The sequence below is a fragment of the Salminus brasiliensis genome, unplaced genomic scaffold (assembly GCF_030463535.1).
Source record: "Salminus brasiliensis unplaced genomic scaffold, fSalBra1.hap2 scaffold_168, whole genome shotgun sequence".
In the NCBI taxonomy this organism is placed as follows: Eukaryota; Metazoa; Chordata; class Actinopteri; order Characiformes; family Bryconidae; genus Salminus; species Salminus brasiliensis.
In genome coordinates this window covers 3841-22635 of record NW_027326699.1, presented here as the reverse complement: position 1 = coordinate 22635, position 18795 = coordinate 3841, and the positions used below count along the sequence as shown (strand labels likewise).

The 18795-nt window shown below is 47.4% G+C and overlaps 2 protein-coding genes across 2 annotated transcripts; one reads left to right on the top strand and one right to left on the bottom strand.

Moving 5' to 3' along the window:
• Positions 1-843: 843 nt before the first annotated feature.
• On the bottom strand, positions 844-11100 carry LOC140548894 (protein phosphatase methylesterase 1-like). Its single transcript, XM_072672078.1, has 15 exons — positions 10977-11100; positions 9910-10009; positions 8832-8924; positions 8585-8642; positions 8406-8457; positions 7752-7906; positions 7545-7635; positions 7038-7103; positions 5956-6082; positions 5329-5452; positions 5192-5236; positions 4340-4404; positions 2944-3011; positions 2432-2466; positions 844-1318 (listed from the first exon to the last, which is right to left on the bottom strand). The coding sequence occupies exons 1-14, from the start codon at positions 11081-11083 to the stop codon at positions 2442-2444; spliced, it is 1176 nt and encodes a 391-aa protein (XP_072528179.1). The 5' UTR covers positions 11084-11100; the 3' UTR covers positions 844-1318; positions 2432-2441.
• A 2094-nt stretch (positions 11101-13194) lies between these two features.
• gprin3a (GPRIN family member 3a) lies at positions 13195-18439 on the top strand. The gene is made up of 3 exons (XM_072672079.1): positions 13195-13256; positions 13996-14106; positions 14866-18439. Exon 3 carries the CDS (start codon positions 14952-14954, stop codon positions 17064-17066), a length of 2115 nt encoding a protein of 704 aa, XP_072528180.1. The 5' UTR covers positions 13195-13256; positions 13996-14106; positions 14866-14951; the 3' UTR covers positions 17067-18439.
• Positions 18440-18795: the final 356 nt, after the last annotated feature.

The window sequence follows — 18795 nt, the reverse complement described above, 5'->3', positions numbered from 1 at the left end:
TTCTCTCGAAAGGCTCTCGTTAGTTTCCGGCAGACAATCTGCTCCGTTCTGCTTGACAATCAGACCCTAAATCCATTCCTCTACGGAGTCTCCTTCCATCGCATCCTTTCCGAGCCCAGAGACGCAGAAAGAAGGTCTCAGAACGCTCGTTTTTTTTCCGAAGAGAAAAAAAAAACCCGTTAAATCCGTTAAAAAACAAAAATAATAATTGAAAAATAGCAGTGTTTATTTTTTTATGGTCGTGTGCTTGAGGTGTAAACTGAGTGCAGTTGTATTTGATGAAGCTGCAGAAGAGCTGAGCTGAACTGCCGAACTGTGAGGAAACACGTCGGAGGTGTTTACACGCGCTGAACTTCGTGACTCGAGAGTATTCCGCTCGTGGGAGGAGCGTTTTTTTCCCGTTTTCTTTTCAGGAAAGTGCTCTTTTGCTCTTTCGCTCTTTGGACTCTTTGCGGACCACGGCATTTCATACAACTGTAGAGCATGAAGCTGCAGGCCTTACACACCTGTATTTGTATTTAAGTGGATTCCATTTAAGTTTGTATCTCTTGTTCTTCCGCTGTTTGTAAATAGAAGTATTTTGTCAACCTGATCCTCTTTTTGGGAATTTCTCCTCATCATTCCACAGTCATGGACTTTAGACGGATCTAGATCTAGAGGTCAGACGTTCATTTTCCAGTTCAGGTTTGATAACTGGGCCACGATTTCAACCAACAACACACACTAGCACACCATTCAGACTTTGCAAGGACTTTGCAAATACACACTTGACTGACCTTGAACAGATTCCTTACACACACACACACAAACAAGCACGGACACAGTGTTCTTCGAGCACCCGTGCCTATTTATTCACTGTCCACATAAAACACGTACTACACGCATGCACATGGAGCCCCACACACACACATACACACTCCAGCAAACAAAGTGGGTGGAGGATTCCCCTTGAGCCTCCTGCTCGCCACTGGTCAGTATTCTGCACGCAGGGTCAGACTGTGCTTTGAATATGAATAAATTTTATTGTGATTTTCTTTTTTCTTTTCTTTTTTTAGGATGGAAAATCTTTCTCAGATCTGATGCCGATACAGCGACACACACCGGCACTGTTACTCAGATCACCTGTAGCTCTAGGTGACGCACACAACAAGGAAAAGTCAGAAAGCCCCGAACCCTGAAAGATTTACCAGCTAAAACTGAAGCAGTGAGGAAAAACGACTGGCTCGACTGTAGAACTGAAAGCTGAGATCCTCCACTGGACAGCAGTACTGCAGCTCCTGCCTCTAGAGGGCGCTGTGCAGCTCAGCTCTGCTGGAGTCTGTAAGGGCAGAGTGAATACACAGTTGAAGTAGGCTGTGTCCCAATTGAGAACCACATGCTAATACTACACAGACATGGCAGAATATTATGGCAAACACACAATCCCCCCATCCCCCCATCCCCCGAGTGGTCCAGCAGAATAAGGCGCTGTCACTTTGAGAAGGGGATCGCTAGTTCGGATCCCTGTCATGCTGCTAACCATCAAAACAATAGGCTAGCCATCACCAGCCAGGGAGCCCGAGAGCGTGCAGTTGGCCTGGCTTCCCCCATGTAACTCCTGTGCAACGCTGGCCGATGCCTCAGAGCCGGGTACACAGTGCTTTCACAACGTTGCATCAGTGGCAGTTTTGGAAAAAAGGGGGCGCTGGCTGGCCTGTGTTGGTCTTCACCCTCCCAGTGTTGGGAGAATTTGGGAGAACCAATCGGTTGTCACAAGGGAACCATGTTTGCTGAGATGCTGCATGTACCACTAAGCGATCACACCAGTCAGTTGTAGCAGAGGAACGCAAGCAGAACGGTCATCATGGGCAAGGATACGTGATTTGCCACATGTCCAAAAGGTCATAAAAATAGGGTGGTTGCCGCTAACTCGGGAGCCGCTAACTTCATTGGATATCCTGGAGCCACTGTAGTGAAGGTGGTGAACAGGGGTGCCCTATTGGCTTTTGGCCTGTTGGATTTCAGTGGTTTGGTGGAACAGTGATGAGATAATGTGAAGTTGTGAAGATGTTTCTTCTCAGGGTTCTTTCCGTTGGACTATAGGACTGACTAAAGTCTAGGACTGGGATTTCCAGAGCTGGGAATATGTGAAAATTCCTGAAAATATTTTGGGAGAAAGATCCTCTGTTATTTTTCTTAATCAAGACTCAACATGCTGATGATAAATATGCTTCAGGACAATTCCAGAAATCCCTGACACATTCAGTCTCCCTGTTCTTTCCCTATTTTCTATTAAAGGCCTTTTCAAAAGAAGGATATTCCCAACAGAGAGTCAAGAGACAGTCTGGGAGAGGATTTTCATTAGGAATTTGAAACATGAGGAAGAAGAGTTCTTCAACAGGCTGAAACTTGTTCTGTATGCAGACGGTTAGAGTTAGGGGTTGACACTCACCTTCTGGAGCTCACCGCATGAAAGGGTACGAGGAGCTGAGGAACGAACCAACACAGTTTGGGATTAGACTCACTAGACTTTTAACTAGGAGATCAATGAGAACAGTGGTCATTGGTTTTAGCTAAATAGCTCCAACCTTTCCCTTTTTCTCCCCAACCTGGTACTTAACCCATTTCGTAGCACCCCCCCCCCCTCCCCCCAGCCCTAGCAATGCTCCTGACACTAGTAGGGTAAGGACTCTTTTCCAACGGCAGCCGACACATTCTGAGGAAAGCGCCGGGTCCCTGGCTCCACCGCACCAGCTAACAGACGCCTGTGCCGGCCAACAACGCTTAGGAGTAATGAGGGGAGAGAGCGTGGCCAACTGTGCAAACTGTGCTCCCTCAGGCTCCGGCTGCTGATGGCAAAGCAGCATGGCTCGGGATTCGAACTCCCGTAACCCCCTGACCATGGTGGTATCGCCATTTGACCACTAAGCTACTTACATTTCCATTTGTATGCACCCGACTCACCTCTTGGTGTCACTGCGAGCCTCTGCAAACTTATGTCTGGTCATGAAACCTGCAAGAGCGTCAGCCACCTAGAAATGGAAGAGGATGGGTGACCTTTTACTGGTTCCTTCTTTTCTGTAGCCTTGATGGCCTGGCTTTTGCTTTCCAACATTTTGAAAACAGCTGGTTTGTTTACCCAGGGCTGGACAAAAAGATCGTAAATATGGGTATATTCAAGGCTCTGAAGGCTCTGAAGGCTCAAAAGGCTCTAAAGGTTCAAGGTCCGGAGGAGTCAATGCTCTAAAGGCCCAAGGGTCTAAAGGTTCAATGCACTAAAGGCTCAAGGCTCTGAAGGCCCAAAGGGTCTGAAGGTTTTATGCTCTAAAGGGCTTAACTTTCCAAAGGCCCAAGGGTCTAAAGGCTCAAGGCTATTAAAGTCCAATGCTCTAAAGGCTCTGAATGCCCAAGACTCTAATGACCCAATGCTCTAAAGGCTCAAAAGGTCCAAAACACTAAAGGCCCAAGGCTCTGAAGGCCCAAGGCTCTGAAAGTGTAATGCTCTAAAGGCTCTGAAGGCCCAAGGCTCTGAAGGTTTAATGCTCTGAAGGCTCAAGGCTCTAAAGGGCTTAACCTTCCAAAGGCCCAAGGGTCTAAAGGCTCAAGGCTATTAAGGTTCAATGCTCGAAAGGCTCTGAATGCCCAAGACTCTAAAGACCCAATGCTCTGAAGGCCCAATGCTCTGAAGGCCCAGTGCTCTGAAGGCTCAAGGCTCTGAGGGCTCAATGCTCTAAAGGCCCAAGGCTCTGAAGGCTCAAGGCTCTGAAGTCTCAAGGCTCTGAAGTCTCAAGGCTCTGAAGGTTCAATGCTCTAAAGGCCCAAGACTCTAAAGGCACAAGGCTCTGAAGGTTCAATGCTCTGGATCTGAAACATATTTGGCCAGTTTTCCAGACCCAGAGTAAGGCTAATAGACCAAATTTCCAATGGTGCCTTACCGTTGATACTGCTATTTAGTTCAAGACTAAAATGAACCTATGTCTCGGAAAATGGATCGTTAGCATTTTCACTTTAGTCCAATACTAGGCCTTATTTCAGCAGCAAAGTAGCTTCCCATTTTGTCGGACAGAACATTTAGGCCAAGACCAAGCAATTAAAGTTGTTTTTCTCAGACAGGGATTAAGCCTAGTCCTGGACTTCACAGCACTCTGAATGAAGATCCCCCACTGATAGGACAAATTAATCCAGGTCTGGGAAACTTGACCTCTAGTGTTTTAGCCATAAATGACTAACAGAAAGGGTCTAAAGTACAGTCCCTACACTGTAGAATGGGGCAGAGTGCCGTTCGGGTCAGCTCCCACGGCCTAGTTAAAGTGTAAGCCTACATTAAAACACATGATGTGTGATCAACTCATAGCCCTACCTTATCTGGTATGTCCTCATGCACAGCATGTCCACAAGGGGGCAGCACCTGCATCATGAATTTCCCTGCATAGAAAAAAAAACACTCTGCTAATATATTCAGAATCTACCCACAAAAAAAACGTACCCACCCTATTAGAAGCACTGTTGCAGAAAAACACCCGTCACAATAGTAGTGTGTGCTGTGACCTTCAGGTTTTGTCCTGAGGTTTGGCCTCTTAGGCGACTGGGTCAGAATATCTCCAACACATCAGGCAGGGCTTATGAGGTGTTCCCAGAATGCAGTGGTCAGTACCTACCAAAAAGTGCTCCAAGGCAGGACAACCATCATGGGCACCTAGAACTCACTGATGCTCATGAAGGCCCTGCCTTAAAGGATCTGCTGCTAATGTTAGTCTTGGTGGCAGATACCACAGGTTGCCTTCAGAGGTCTTGTGGAGTCCATGACACCTACATGGCACCTACATGATATTGGGCAGGTGGTTTTAATGTGTTGGCTGATCTGAGGTGGTTTTGAAGGTGGAAGGGCCAGGCAGGCCTCCCATTTGAAACTGAGCATGTTGCAATACTTGACAGACCATGTGTGTGTGTGTTAGGGAGAGAGACTGGGGGTTTATTGTTAGCTGCAAGGGTTCTTAACTGACAGCACCAGGTGTCCCTTCAGCTGGCCCCATTAGTACAGTAAGAGTACTCCACACACACACACACACACACACACGCACACACACACACACACAGTCTGCCAGGGATTGCAGTGTGCAAAAGAACAGCTTGATCACAGTTTCTAGCACCAAGCCTTCCTAGTATGCTAAAGACAGCCGGTACGATAAGCTGGACAGACAGATAGACTGACCTTGCATTTGTCCGATGGTTAGATCTCGGTCCAGTCGGTCAATACCTGCACACAGAGCACAGAGCTCACGTTAAACCCTATCAGTCGCGTTTACACTCTCCTCAAGCCTGGGTCATAAAGGTCAGAGTGTGTGTGACCTGCCAGCAGCAGCAGTTTGGGGACGTTGCAGCCCAGGAAGAGGTTGGAGATGCCTCTGAACCAGCCGTCCCAGTACTTTTCCGCTTTAGACAGGTCAATCTTCCAGCTGTACACGCTGGACGGCTGCAGAAACATACACACACACACACACACACACACAGGACAGGACTGCATTATTTACTATAACTGCTTTTGTTGGAGGAACTCTCTCTACTGTCTAGGGAAACTAGGCTTCCTACTAGATTTTGCAGGAGCATTGCTGTGAGGATTTGATTGCATTCAGCAACAAGAGCTAGTTAGATGATCACCATTACACTGCATCATCCCCAATTCCACAACTCACACAGCTCAATTCTGGGGGGGCTTTTTACCCCTCTAGCCCACGTCTACATGCTTATACTCTACTCCAGTCCTATTCTATTGGCAGTACTTCTTCTCTACAGGGACTAGACAAGCTGTGTGTGCACATTTGCACATCTGTGTCAGCAAAGGCTGCAACATACAGTAGCTGACTGCAATCGTTAGAAGGGGTGTCCACAAACTTTTGGACACATAGTGTAGTCATAACACAATAGAGTGTCATGTGAGATCTTTGTGTGTGTGTGTGTGTGTGTGTGTGTGTATACCTCTGACGCAGTGCTCTCAGCCTTGTCCGTGACGTAGTTGAGGTCGTAGAACTCCTCATGGCCCTCAGCTACGCTCTCCGTTACTGGACTCACCTGCTCCGCACAGTCCCCGTCCTCTACCTCACACCTGCAGGAGTGTGTTCGTACGTGTGTGTGCATTGAGAAACAGAGAGAGAAACCAAAGTCAATTGCTTGTGATATATCCTCCTGCAGATGGCGCTGCATGAGGACGCTCTGGCTATAAATACCTGCCGGTTGTGTGATTGGACTCACACTGAGAATACTGCAGTACAGTGCAGTGGGGGTCTCGTAGGATGTGTGGAAAATGGGTCGCAAAGCAGATGCAGTTAATGACTGGCTAAAAGGAGTGACTGCATTTGGGCGTGGCCAAAGACCATAGTGTGAAGGAAGTAGCAGAATCTGCAGATGTATGGAATACGGGCATACGGTCATACGGGTCTACCAGCAGTGGCAGAAATCCCTATAGTCTAAAGGAGATTCTCCTTATTCTTGGGCCTCTTGCAGGTCACTCTGCTCCATACGTTGATGGTCTGCAGTTCTCTGCGGAGTGTTGTTTCAGAAGTTGGAGATGAAGGACCTGCACTGACTTCTTGGTGGTCCCTGTCCATCAGCTTTGTCTTTCGGATGCACTTCTGAGGGGAATCTCCTGTAGACTGTAGGGATTTCTGCCACTGCTGGTAGACCCGTATGACCGTACGCTTCCATACACCTGCAGATTCAGCTACTTGCTTCACTGTATGGCCTTCCTTCACATAACTGCATCTGCTTTGCGACCCATTTTCCACACATCCAACTAGACCTTCGCTGTATGGTACTGTACTCTTCTCAAAGTCTGAGTCCCATCACACACTCCACAGGTATTTATAGCCTGATCATCCTCATGCAGGGCCATCTGCAGGAGCCTGAAGTTACTACCCCCTTAAACATGCAAGGTGACTAGAGCTGACATCAGTGGCACATTCTTGTTGTAGAAGGTTCTATGTAGAACCATCTGCAACAGCATTTCCAATGATGTTCAATGAAGGATCCATTAAGGTTTAATGCTCTGATGGTTACAGTACCTCCTCACTTGGCCCACCATGGACACCTTGGCTGATTCCAGGTTTCTGATCTGGCCACTTTTAACACTGCGGAGAAAAACACAAATCCACACCATATTGACAAAAGTATTGGGACACCTGCTCATTCTTATGAAATTCAAGGATTTAAAAGAGTTTCTCCTGCTTCCGTTGGAGTAACTGTCTCTACTGTCCAGGGAAGAAGACTTTCTACTAGATTTTAGAGGAGCATTGCCGTGAGGATTTGATTGCATTCAGCCACAAGAGCAAAATAATAAGGTAAAGAAAGCTTAATAAATGAAAAAAGGCTTTTTCGACTTGTCCTGTTCTCGGAAAGGAAGACTATCCTGCTGGACAGGTTGTTTCAAGGCTTGGTGCTCAAAATGAGTCGATTCAGGTCTGATATCAGGTGAGACTGACTCAGACAGAGATAAATACACATACTAAAGCTCAGGCCAGAGCGATGACCCTTCAGCTCTATGTCAGTGTGAGTGTAGCTGTGTGAATTACCTCCATTCGATGGCATGGTCAATGGACTTGAAGGATCTGGGTCGTCCCTTCAGGAAGTTCTGCATGCTGTGAAGAACGTCCATGGCACTCCCTGCAGAGAGCACAGCCGTACAGCCACTGTGTGTCATGCTGGTGACTCACAACTGCCATAGCAGTATTAGCCGTACTGCCGCAGCATTATAGTGTTACTACCAGGCCGCTACTCACCCTCCACTACGTCGATAACCACCAGGCCCACCACCGACGGCAGTAAGCTCCCACTGGCTGCATGCACAGCGATGGCTCCGCCCATACTGTGACCAACCAGGACGATAGGGGGTGGAACCTCTCCGTATGTCGCTCGTACCACGTTGGCTACGTCTCTGGAGAATAAGGGTAAGAACATAGCCTGTCTGTGAAGAAGAGCTGATGCAGCATCCTTGTCTCATTATCCCGAAAAAAAAACACATTATATTGACAAAAGTATTGGGACACCATTTCTGATTTGTTGCTACTTGATTTTGGAGGAGCATTGCCTACCAAATCCATCCCCAAGTCCCCAGCCCATGGATAGAGGACCAACCATCATTCCAGAGAACACAGCTCACTGCTGGAGGCCTTTATACCCTTCTAGCCCACGTCTGGCATTAGGCTTTTAGGTGCCAATAGGTTCATGTTAATCTGCTCCAAAGAGTCCTATTCTATTGGCAATAGTGTAGCAACTTACAGTAGCTGAATGCATTCATTTGAGAAGGGGTGTCCACAAACTTTTGGCCACGTAGTGTATGTCTTATGTGTGTATGTCACAGTCTTATAAGAGTTGTTATATGACTGGAACACCACTGTGTGAACTAATGAAGTGTGTGTGGTTGGATGCGTCACCTGGACATGGTCTGGGTGGAGAGGTCATCAGCATGCCGGACTTGAGTAGCACCTGGTTGTGATGAAAAACGTCACCTGCAACACTTACAGCTTCTAAAATGCAGCACTTCCTCGTATTTGAGCTTGTAAAAGCTCTGTTTATCGTTTAGCAGTAACATAAAACAGGTCTCAGGTCCTACCGTGACCTCGTAAGTCCATCGCCAGAACCCTGCAGTTGACCCGACTCGTCATGGCCGCCTGTGGTGAGAAGGACTTTAGATCACTATGGATGGAATGGTGACCAAAACGGTCAAAAAGGCACATGTTAAAGGACCCATATCACCGACCCTGTGTTCGGTGCCGCTCACGCTCCAGCTCAGACGTCCATATATGGAAACGTGTGTGTGTGTGTGAGTGTGTGTGTGTGAGAGAGAGTGTGTTACGTACAGTAAATACAGCCCAGGACAGGGCTGAATGTCCACCCCCATGCAACAGCACCAGCAGCGGCCCGTCCTGCCCACTCTTATACACACGGAACACGTACACACACCTGTTAAGGAACCATGCTGTCCTAAAACTGCAAGTGTTATTAATATAAAAAAGGACTGATATAATAATAATAATAATAATAATAATAGCTGAATTTTAATGAAGGAAGAGAAGAATGGCTGCACAGCTCAAGTGGTTCTGACATCAAGCTGTTGCTACAAGGTCACTAAGGAGAAACTGGTTGGTATGATGATGCTAGGTGGTTGCTATGGTATCACAGGTGGCTGTGTTGGGGTTAATAAGTGGCAGTTAGATTGGTGCTATAGTATTTCAGGGTTGTTGCTATGGTGTTGCTTTAATAATAATAACAATAATAATAACAATAATAATAATAATAATAATAAATAGAGAGGTGAATTATTTTTGTATTTCAAGGTTGCTGCTATGGTGTTGCTTTAATAACAACAAACAAACAAAAACAATAATAACAATAATAATAATAATAATAATAATAATGAATAGCTAGAAAAGTCCATTTGAACGAAGGAAATGCAGAACAGCTGCACAGCTTAAGTGGTTCCAATTTCCAGCTGTTGCTATGTGGTCTCTAAGGTGAAACTGGGGTTGCTATGTATTGCTAGGTGGTTGCTATGATGTTGCCAGATGACTGTGATGGGATTAATAATTGGCTGCTAGATCAGTGCTATAGTGTTGCAAGGTGGTTGCTATGCTATTTCAGGTGGTGTTTTAGTTGTTGCTATGGCGTTGCTATGATAATAATAATAATAATTATAATAATAATAATAATTATGTTGAAAGGATGACTTTTTACACAGCTTTTGCTGTTGCTATGTGGTCACTAAGGTGATTGCTATGTATTGCTTGATGGGTGCTATAGTATTGCAAGGTGGTTGCTATGGTATTTCAGGTTGTGGCTTAGTTGTTGCTATAATATTAATACTTAAATACATACATGTCTTATAATGTGCTATAAAGTGTGTGTGTGTGTGCGTGTGTGTGTGTGTGTAAAGGATATGTCCTTGCTTTCTGCTGATCCCACCACCACGTCGTCCATCATCTCAAAGTATTCGCTCCAAGATACTGGAGAATAGTCCCTCTTCCTGCCCACGCCATGACTGAGCGAGAGAGCGAGAGAGAGAGAGAGAGAGACAAGAAAGTGTCGTTTAACCAAATTAGCATCAGTCCCTTTATTGGAGTTACACACATACCCTATCTGAGACACCTGGGGTCTCATCATATGGCACCCTGGAGCAGACAGGGCTAGGGGCCTAGCTCAAGGGCCCAGCAGTGGCAGCTTAGTGGACCCAGGTATCAAACCCATGACCCTGTGCCTGATAACCCACCCCTCCCACCTCTGAGCCATCTGGCCTGACTGCTGAGCTGAGCGCTGGGTTGTTGGTCCGCACATACACCCTGCAGTGGTCAGGGTAATCTACACTGCTCTGGGGAACTGAGAAGGGTTCTACCGCTGCTCTTATTTTACGGTTCTAAGTTGCTAGTTGCTTTTTATGGGCCTGGAGATCCTAACAGGAGCACGACTGACCTACGATTTCAGAGGCCTGTAGTCATTTTTCACTGCCATGTAAAATTTTTTTTTGCTGTTTTTCTCTGTTGTCGTAATGTGAATCTAGCAGTTGTTCGTCATGTTTTGGCCAAATTTCATAATGAATGGACCAATAGAAATGCTCCGAAATGACTTGGGAAATAATCTTTTTACATTGACTTCTATTGAAAGTTAAGGAGGTTTTTTCCTTCTCCTGTAAAGTTGGCATTTTGGAGAAGGAAAGTTTACCACTGCATTAATATATATATATATATATATACAAATGTATAGCTTAAGGGGCCAATAGTGTTGGCTTAGTGGCCCCAGGTATAAACACACACACACACACACACACACATATAAATATATATATATATATACAGTATAAGCATAGATAAATAAACAGATGGATAGGCAGGAAGGCATTTGATTGGATGGACTGCAGCTACAGCAAAGGGCAGTGCAGATCTACAGCCATGTATATACACATGATGAACACACACACACACACACACACACACACACACAGCCAGCCTTACTTCTCAGTGTCGAAGTTCTCCTCCCACATGCCGCTCTCGGAGTCGAGGTGTGTGTCGGAGCCGAGTTGGGACGTACAGCTCTCTGCACCGGAGCGCTCAGAGGCCATCAGAATCACAGAGAGAGTGTGTGTGCGACTAAAGGGACACATGCGAGGCATAAGGGACACACACTGGTCCAGAGGGCCACTCGTGTGAAGAGGCCGCAGGTGCAGCCGACAGGTGGCTCAAGCGCTGCGTCTGATTGGAGCAGAGGATGATTCAGTCTACACGCAGAGTCAGGTGTTTTTGTGATGTGAGGGTTTACAGCATTATTGTGGTGGTGAATGAAGTGTGTGTGTGTGTGTGTGTGTGTGTGTGTGTGTGTGTCTGTACATTCTGGAAAATGTAGCAAAGTTGAGTTTAGTAGCTTTTATTGGGTAATTAAGTCGTTATGATACAAAGTAAACAAAGTCGCCCCACTTTCGGCCCACAATGTAGCTTTAAGATCAACTCGTGGTGGAGGGATACATGTAGGGCGTAAAAAAATAGTCCCCAAAGAAAACTTTCATTAATTAATTTATTTAACATCCACTATTTTATCATTTTATTATCATCCAAATTCCATATAAATCTCAGAAGACACGTAAAGGTTCACTGCTGGGTTCGGATCGTAAATTAAATGACTGTATTTGTGTTGTAGTCATGGCGACCAACGCCCGGTTCCATTCACCACCACTGTAAAGAAATCAGATTGGACAGTTTTTCTACAAATCAAAACACTGCAAGCCAAAATTTTCTGTGCGGGACTGTCCACATTTCAACCACTGAAATATTCAGAAATTTTGGAAAATTGGTGGAGTTCCCCTTTAAGACTTTAAAGGGGAGGTACAGGCTTAGGATCATGTACAGCCTACAAGGCAATGGGTGCGACCCAGTTCTGCCAGCATGATCATACTGGTCAGGCTGGTCAACTAGCATTAGCCTGCTGGTCATGCTGGTCAATTAGCATGGTCATACTGGTCATGCTTTTCAATCAGCATGGTCATACTGGTTAGGCTGGTCAATCAGCATGGTCATACTGGTCAGGCTGGTCAATCAGCATGGTCATACTGGTCAGGGTGGTCCAAAAGCGTTACCATGCTGGTCATGCTGGTCAATCAGCATGGTCATACTGGTTAGGCTGGTCAATCAGCATGGTCATACTGGTCAGGGTGGTCCAAAAGCGTTACCATGCTGGTCAGGCTGGTCAATCAGCATGGTCATACTGGTCAGGCTGGTCCAAAAGCATTACCATGCTGGTCAGGCTGGTCAATCAGCATGGTCATACTGGTCAGGCTGGTCAATCAGCATGGTCATACTGGTCAGGCTGGTCCAAAAGCATTACCATGCTGGTCAGGCTGGTCAATCAGCATGGTCATACTCTCAGGCTGGTCCAAAAGCATTACCATGCTGGTCAGGCTGGTCAATCAGCATGGTCATACTGGTCAGGCTGGTCAATCAGCATGGTTATACTGGTCAGGCTGGTCCAAAAGCATTACCATGCTGATCAGGCTGGTCAATCAGCATGGTCATACTGGTCAGGCTGGTCAATCAGCATGGTTATACTGGTCAGGCTGGTCCAAAAGCATTACCATGCTGATCAGGCTGGTCAATCAGCATGGTCATACTGGTCAGGCTGGTCAATCAGCATGGTTATACTGGTCAGGCTGGTCAATCAGCATGGTCATACTGGTCAGGCTGGTCAATCAGCATGGTCATACTGGTCAGGCTGGTCAATCAGCATGGTTATACTGGTCAGGCTGGTCCAAAAGCATTACCATGCTGGTCAGGCTGGTCAATCAGCATGGTCACACTGGTCAGGCTGGTCGACTGGCATTAGTATGCTGGTCAGGCTGGTCAATCAGCATGACCGTACAGCCTGACCAGTCTGAGCTGGTTCCAGCAGGGGTGTATCTTTAATAGCGCTGGTCGTGTTTGCTCTCGTGCTCCGTGGGATCATCTGGCTGCACGGGAAACTAACGCACGAGCCGCAGCCTGCGCTCCCACTTGCACAACCCTCAATTAGCTCGCCCAGTGCACAGTCACGTGACCAGTCTTCCCCTTTCTCACGCGAGCGACTTTTCGTCTCGTCCCGTCATCCTTCGCAGCAGCGCGCGGATCAGAGCAGAAGGACACACACACACACACACACACATACACACACACGCGCGCGCACTGACTGGGGCTCCAGCAGAGCAGCTCACTGACGAACTGCAGGCATGGCAACCTTCGCAGCATCACAGTCCGCGCTCATCTCCACAGGTAGGTGCGCACGAGCAGCTCCAGTGCTGGTTGTTATTGTAGAACTGCACTGCAATTTGCATCCCGGATGCGCGTGAAGGCGCGTGAACACCAAATTAGCATGACTAATTTGTGATTTCGAGCTCCAGCACCTGGTTTGGTGGTAAATCAGGGCTTAATGATGGTAAATCAGGTGAGCTGCTGCTGCTGCTGCTGCTGATGATGATGATGATGATGATGCTGATGGAGTTGATTGAACACATCCTCCACGCTGTGCTGGCTGGACTGGGGGGCGTCCAGGAGAAACCTGGAGGAACCGAGCTCTGCTCTTCAGACTAGCTCACAGACAAGATCTCACTACTTTCTTTCTTCAGAATGAGAAGCTCTTGTTGCTTAACGTTCACCTGCATCTGGAGCTTCTGCAGTAGAACCCCTCATTGCTGAGAGCCGTGGTTCAGAATACGGGCTGTGCCTAAAGTTTCTGTACAGTACTGCATGTTACAGCTCTGTCCAGTGCATGGGATGCATGCCGTTCCCTGACTGAGGAAACACCTCCGGCACTGGTTCCTCATCCCAGCCCCTGCTCTGATCAAACACACCTGATTATCCAGCCTTCAGGAGCTGCGACAGTGCGGGAACATGCCTGAGGTTCCCCGGACCCCCGCCTTAAATAATTTAGACATGCTCATAACAACATACCCGAGCATATGCCTGGCAGAGCGAGGGTTGTATGCTATCAATTTTTCATTTTCGCACGCAGGCGTAACTACAGATGACTGTTGTCAGACAATGCTGTGACGAGGTACGGTATCAGAAGGTCAGCACTTCCTCAATACTGACACTGGCCAGAGATCCACCCTCCAGAAGCTGGGTAAGGAAATGCTACATTGCTAAACCATTAAACGCAACCAGTCAAACACGGCTACCAGCTAAACCAGCTGGCTTACCAGTGTATGGTATGTCTTACCTTGTCTGGATGACCAGCTTTTCTCAACCACCTGACCATCAGACCTGTCTAGACCATCTGAGACCATCTAGCAGAATCAGAACCAAAACTCTGGTCTGGTCTTAGCTGGATTTTTCAGTGGGGGGCTAAAGCTGGGTTTGCTAGTGTGGACCACCGGTTTGCGTGTAAAGCCTGGTCTGAAGACAAGAGGGAAGAGGTGGGCATGAAGTTTGTTGGGCGTTGTCCTTCTCCCTTAACTTCCACTGAAAACATCAACATCTCCAATGGTCACTTAGCATTAGTCCAGGGCTAGGCCAGATCAGTGTCCAGGAATTTGACCCTTGGTGTTCAGATGATGAGTGATCCCACCCGTGGGATCCGGACGATTAGCTTCAGAAGTGCTGTAGCAATCAGCTTTAGTTCTACTGAATCAGCCATTCCACAACATACAGCGCATCCTTAAAATGCTACGTGTTACCCCAGGTGGACCGTTACAGGCAGCCAGAACTTACTAAAGGGTTAATTGTTGAGAATTGTGATACTACCCAGATTACAGTATTGGTACAACCCTACATTAACAAAGGACTCTTTTTCTTATGACATCACTGATGATAATTTGGATTATGATGTCATAATCACTTCTAATCATTTTGTTGTTTGACCTTTCTGTCGTCTCTACCACAGTGTGAGTGTGACATCACTGACTCCAGTCACTGCTCCCGATTGTGACATCAACGAAACCATAGCCAATAGACAGTTATTGGGTTCCGATGGCGTCCCGCCCAAGCTACCAGCACTCCCCTGGGTACGACAAGCCCAAATCGACAAACCAGCCCAAAGAGGAAACCCCGACTCTGAGCGTGAGAGGAGGAAATGGAAGAAATGGGCCATCACCAGCTCCAGACCAGAAAGGAACCTCTAGAGATGCCTTGATTGAACCAAAAATGCCAACCACTGCTGTCACACCATGCGCACCAACGCCTGCCCTGACCACGTCGAAATCACTCCTCGTCCAAGCGTCCACAGCCAGAAAGACACACACAACAAGCCTAGCCACTTCCTCAGTCACTGCTACGGGTAAACCAATCCCAGCCAAACATGCTGTCGGGACGGAGGGCCTAACTCTGCCCCTCCAGACCACGGCAACTGCAGGGAGCAGTGAGCGCAGGCTGAAGTCCCCCAGCAGCAGCAGAACAGGGGAACTGAAGGCCAGTGCTAAAAACTCTCCCAAGAACCTCCACAAAACCTCTTCAGCCTCTCATATCAGCATGTCCTCAAACTCTCCAAAGAACCTCCAGAAGACAGCGTCGGCTGTTGTGATAACAAGTACAGACTCGCCAAAGAGTGCGCAGCGAGCAACACTCTCGCAAATCCCCAGGGCCACGTCCAGCCCCAAGCTCAGACCTACCTCCGCTGCATCGCTCGCAGTGGAAAGATCTGACGCTTGCAAGAAGGGGGGCGGCAGAGAGGGCATGCATTCGCTCTCGCCCAAACTGAGGACGTCAACTGATGACAGAGCACCTACTGTGGCGAACAGGCAACAGGTGGAGGGCATGCAGCAGCAAGGCGCAGAACACAGCAAGGAGAAAAGCCCCCAGAGGTATAAGGAAGAAGAGAACAAAGGGGGTAAGGGAGGCGAAGACACCCTCGAGGACTTGCCGGTGGCACGGATTCCCAAAGGAAGGGACCTGACTCTGCAGGTTGCCTCCAAATGTCCCATCCCTCCACAAGAGAGGAAGCAGCTATCGCCAGGAGCGACGGCCCCCTCCGCAAAGCAGTCGAAGGAGATGGTAGGCAAGGCAGACACAAATGTCATGACCCAAGAGAGAGAGTGTGTCACAGAGAAAAGGAAGAGGGAGGAGCGCGAGAGGGAGAGACTGCGGGAAAAGATGAGGGAGAAGAGAGAGGAACAAGAGAAGGAGGAGAAACGGAAAGAGCGAGAGAAGGAAGAGGCGAAAAGGAAAGAGATGGACAGGGAGAAAGAAAGGGAAAAGAGGGCAGCAGGTCAGACGTCCAAGAGCTTCAAGGATGCCGCTACGATGACCGTAGAAGATCATGCTCCTGTCCAACCTGTCGCCCTGCAGCCAGAGCTGGCTTTCGTGGATGCTGCTGTCCAGGCTGTTGTGGAGGTCAGCAGCAAGTCCACAGCCACAAGCCCGACCCTAAGCCTTCGTCCCTGGAGCCAGATGGACCTTGACCTCAGCAACCATGGCAAGTCTTCGGAGACCTCTTGCATGCGATTGCAAAACGGACTCAGCCCAGACAGCAGCTCGAACTCTGACTGGCTGTCAGGTTTATCCTCCCCCACTTTAGCTACAGTGGGAGCAAAGCCTAAATTCCTGGGCCCACCCCCGTACAAGTCCCCTAATAGTCACAAACCTCCTCCCCAGCATGTGTGTCAAATTGAGATTGAATTGCGCAGCCAGTCTTCTCCGTCTGACAGCCTGGCGCTGCCCCGGGTCACGGTCAGTGAGGTCAACCCAACAAGTTGCAGTGAACTGGCATCGTCAGTGGCGATGGAGAAGGTCTCCAAAGCCTCTTCAACTGGGTCAGGCCTGGAAGGGGAATCCAAGCAGAGGACAGATAAGGGTCCACCTCCTGAGGTGGTCTGGGACGAGCAGGGCATGACGTGGGAGGTTTACGGAGCGGCTGTGGACATGGAGTCTCTTGGCTTCGCCATCCAGAACCACTTGCAGAGGAAGATCCGGGAACACGAGCAGCGCATCGGAACCCTGCGCAAGTCCATCTCGCTGTCTGAGCACTCGCAACCCTACGGGAAAGGAGCGAAGAAGAAGAGGACGAAGAAAAGGAACGTCTTTCGCTCGCTGTTCCACGGGTCCACCTGCTGCTCGAGGACCCGACCCAAAGCTGAAGCAGCACAGTGACTGTGTGAATGTACTTGTCAGGACATTTTCACGGAAGTCATTCCAAAACATTGATCTCTAGACCTGCCAGACCTCCCTCTAGACCTGCCATTTTTGATGTTGCTAGTCAGGTGGGACTGTGAGGTTCACTGAACCCCCTGGACACTACAGTTCATAAGCCTCCAGGCTACCTAGGTCTTTAGGAAATGGTATTCGACTGTATTTGAAGTATAAAACACTCACGTTCTTCGGCACGTTCCGAGCACTACGAGCGCACAACCTGTCCTGAATGTCCTGAAGCAGCGAGCACTTTTCACTATTAGCACCTTTGTGATGTAGCCCCGGATACAGGCACTGACATGGCATGCTATAATAGTGTGAACGTCCAGCTAGTTCTGTCACTTCATGGCTGGCCAGAATCCACCTGGTGTGTTGGGTAACGGTAGACCTGGTTAGTCAAACGGGATGATCTGTGGCTAATGGCCAGATTACACTGCCCAAATCTAAGCTTTGCTAGTATGGACCATGCCCTGGAAGGCTGAAACGGGGAGGTGGGCCTTGGAGAAGAAAGGAGGAGATGGGGTACAAAGTGACCAAATCACAAGGTGGCTCCAAAGCGATGTTGGACGTCCGCTAATCTGCTAACACTGCTAATGGTAAATGAATGCTAGTGGGGGCAATAAGGGGTGCTATAAAGGTTAAAGGTGCCATGGAATACATTTATTCATTAATTAAAAAAATGCTCAGATGCAGTTTTACCACCCTGTTATTTCACCTCAGAATGAAACGTGTATTGTCCTTTTATTATTGTTATTATTATTATTATTATTATTATTATTGCCTGGTTTACAGTTCTGTCAAAGCACGCAGCAGCAAAGCTTAGCCTAGCCTAGCCTAGCCTAGCTTTTATCATTGTGACAAAACCTTTTTGTAATTAGTCCCAAACCTTACCGGATAGTGTCGCTGTCCTCTCTGGGTCCTTTCAGTGTTCAGTCGGCCCAGAGTGCGGTTAGCTGGATAAAGAGATTGTGGTAGGGTCTGGTAGGGTTAGCTTTTAGCCTAGCACCCAGCTAGCAAAAACATAGCGTCAGCGTGGGCCAGTTGGCTTTTCTCCTGGAGCAGCGCTTAACCCAGTTGGCTAGCATTAGCATTTAGCCTTTTTAGCCTCACTTGCATGTTCTCCCGAAATAGCCGTTGTGTTTAGCCTCACTAGGCTTACACCAGTGGGCTGGGTGTGTGTACGTTTTGCGAGTGTTATGTAACATTTTGGATGTTTTGGAATTGTCCCGTTTTACACTTCTGTTTACTTTACCTGGGTCTGGCTTTTCATTTTTGTTCAATTATGCCAAAGAAATTTTCCATTCTAGGAACAGATTTTCCATATTTATGGAAGCCCATTCTCACCACTTAAAATAAAAAAACACATATTTTCATTGTTGTCAAAAGTCATTATTTTAAGATACTATCTCATAATGTGATACTATCACTATTTTGAGATACTAAGTCATCATTTTAAGATACTATCTCATAATGTGATACTGTCATTATTTTAAGATACTATCTCATAATGTGATACTGTCATTATTTTAAGATACTATCTCATAATGTGATACTGTCATTATTTTAAGATACTATCTCATAATGGTGTGATACTATCATTATTTCGAGATACTATCTCATAATGTGATACTATCACTATTTTGAGATACTAAATCATTATTTTAAGATACTATCTCATAATGTGATACTA

What these genes read in the sequence shown, in the direction of transcription:
- LOC140548894 (XM_072672078.1), bottom strand. Translation starts at nt 11,083, where the DNA reads ATGGCCTCTGAGCGCTCCGGTGCAGAGAGCTGTACGTCCCAACTCGGC. An exon ending in GAGAACTTCGACACTGAGAA is followed by an intron (nt 10,010 to 10,976) that starts GTAAGGCTGGCT and finishes TCTCTCGCTCAG; the next exon opens with TCATGGCGTGGGCAGGAAGA. An exon ending in CTGAGAGCACTGCGTCAGAG is followed by an intron (nt 5,453 to 5,955) that starts GTATACACACAC and finishes ATGTTTCTGCAG; the next exon opens with CCGTCCAGCGTGTACAGCTG.
- gprin3a (XM_072672079.1), top strand. Translation starts at nt 14,952, where the DNA reads ATGGCGTCCCGCCCAAGCTACCAGCACTCCCCTGGGTACGACAAGCCC.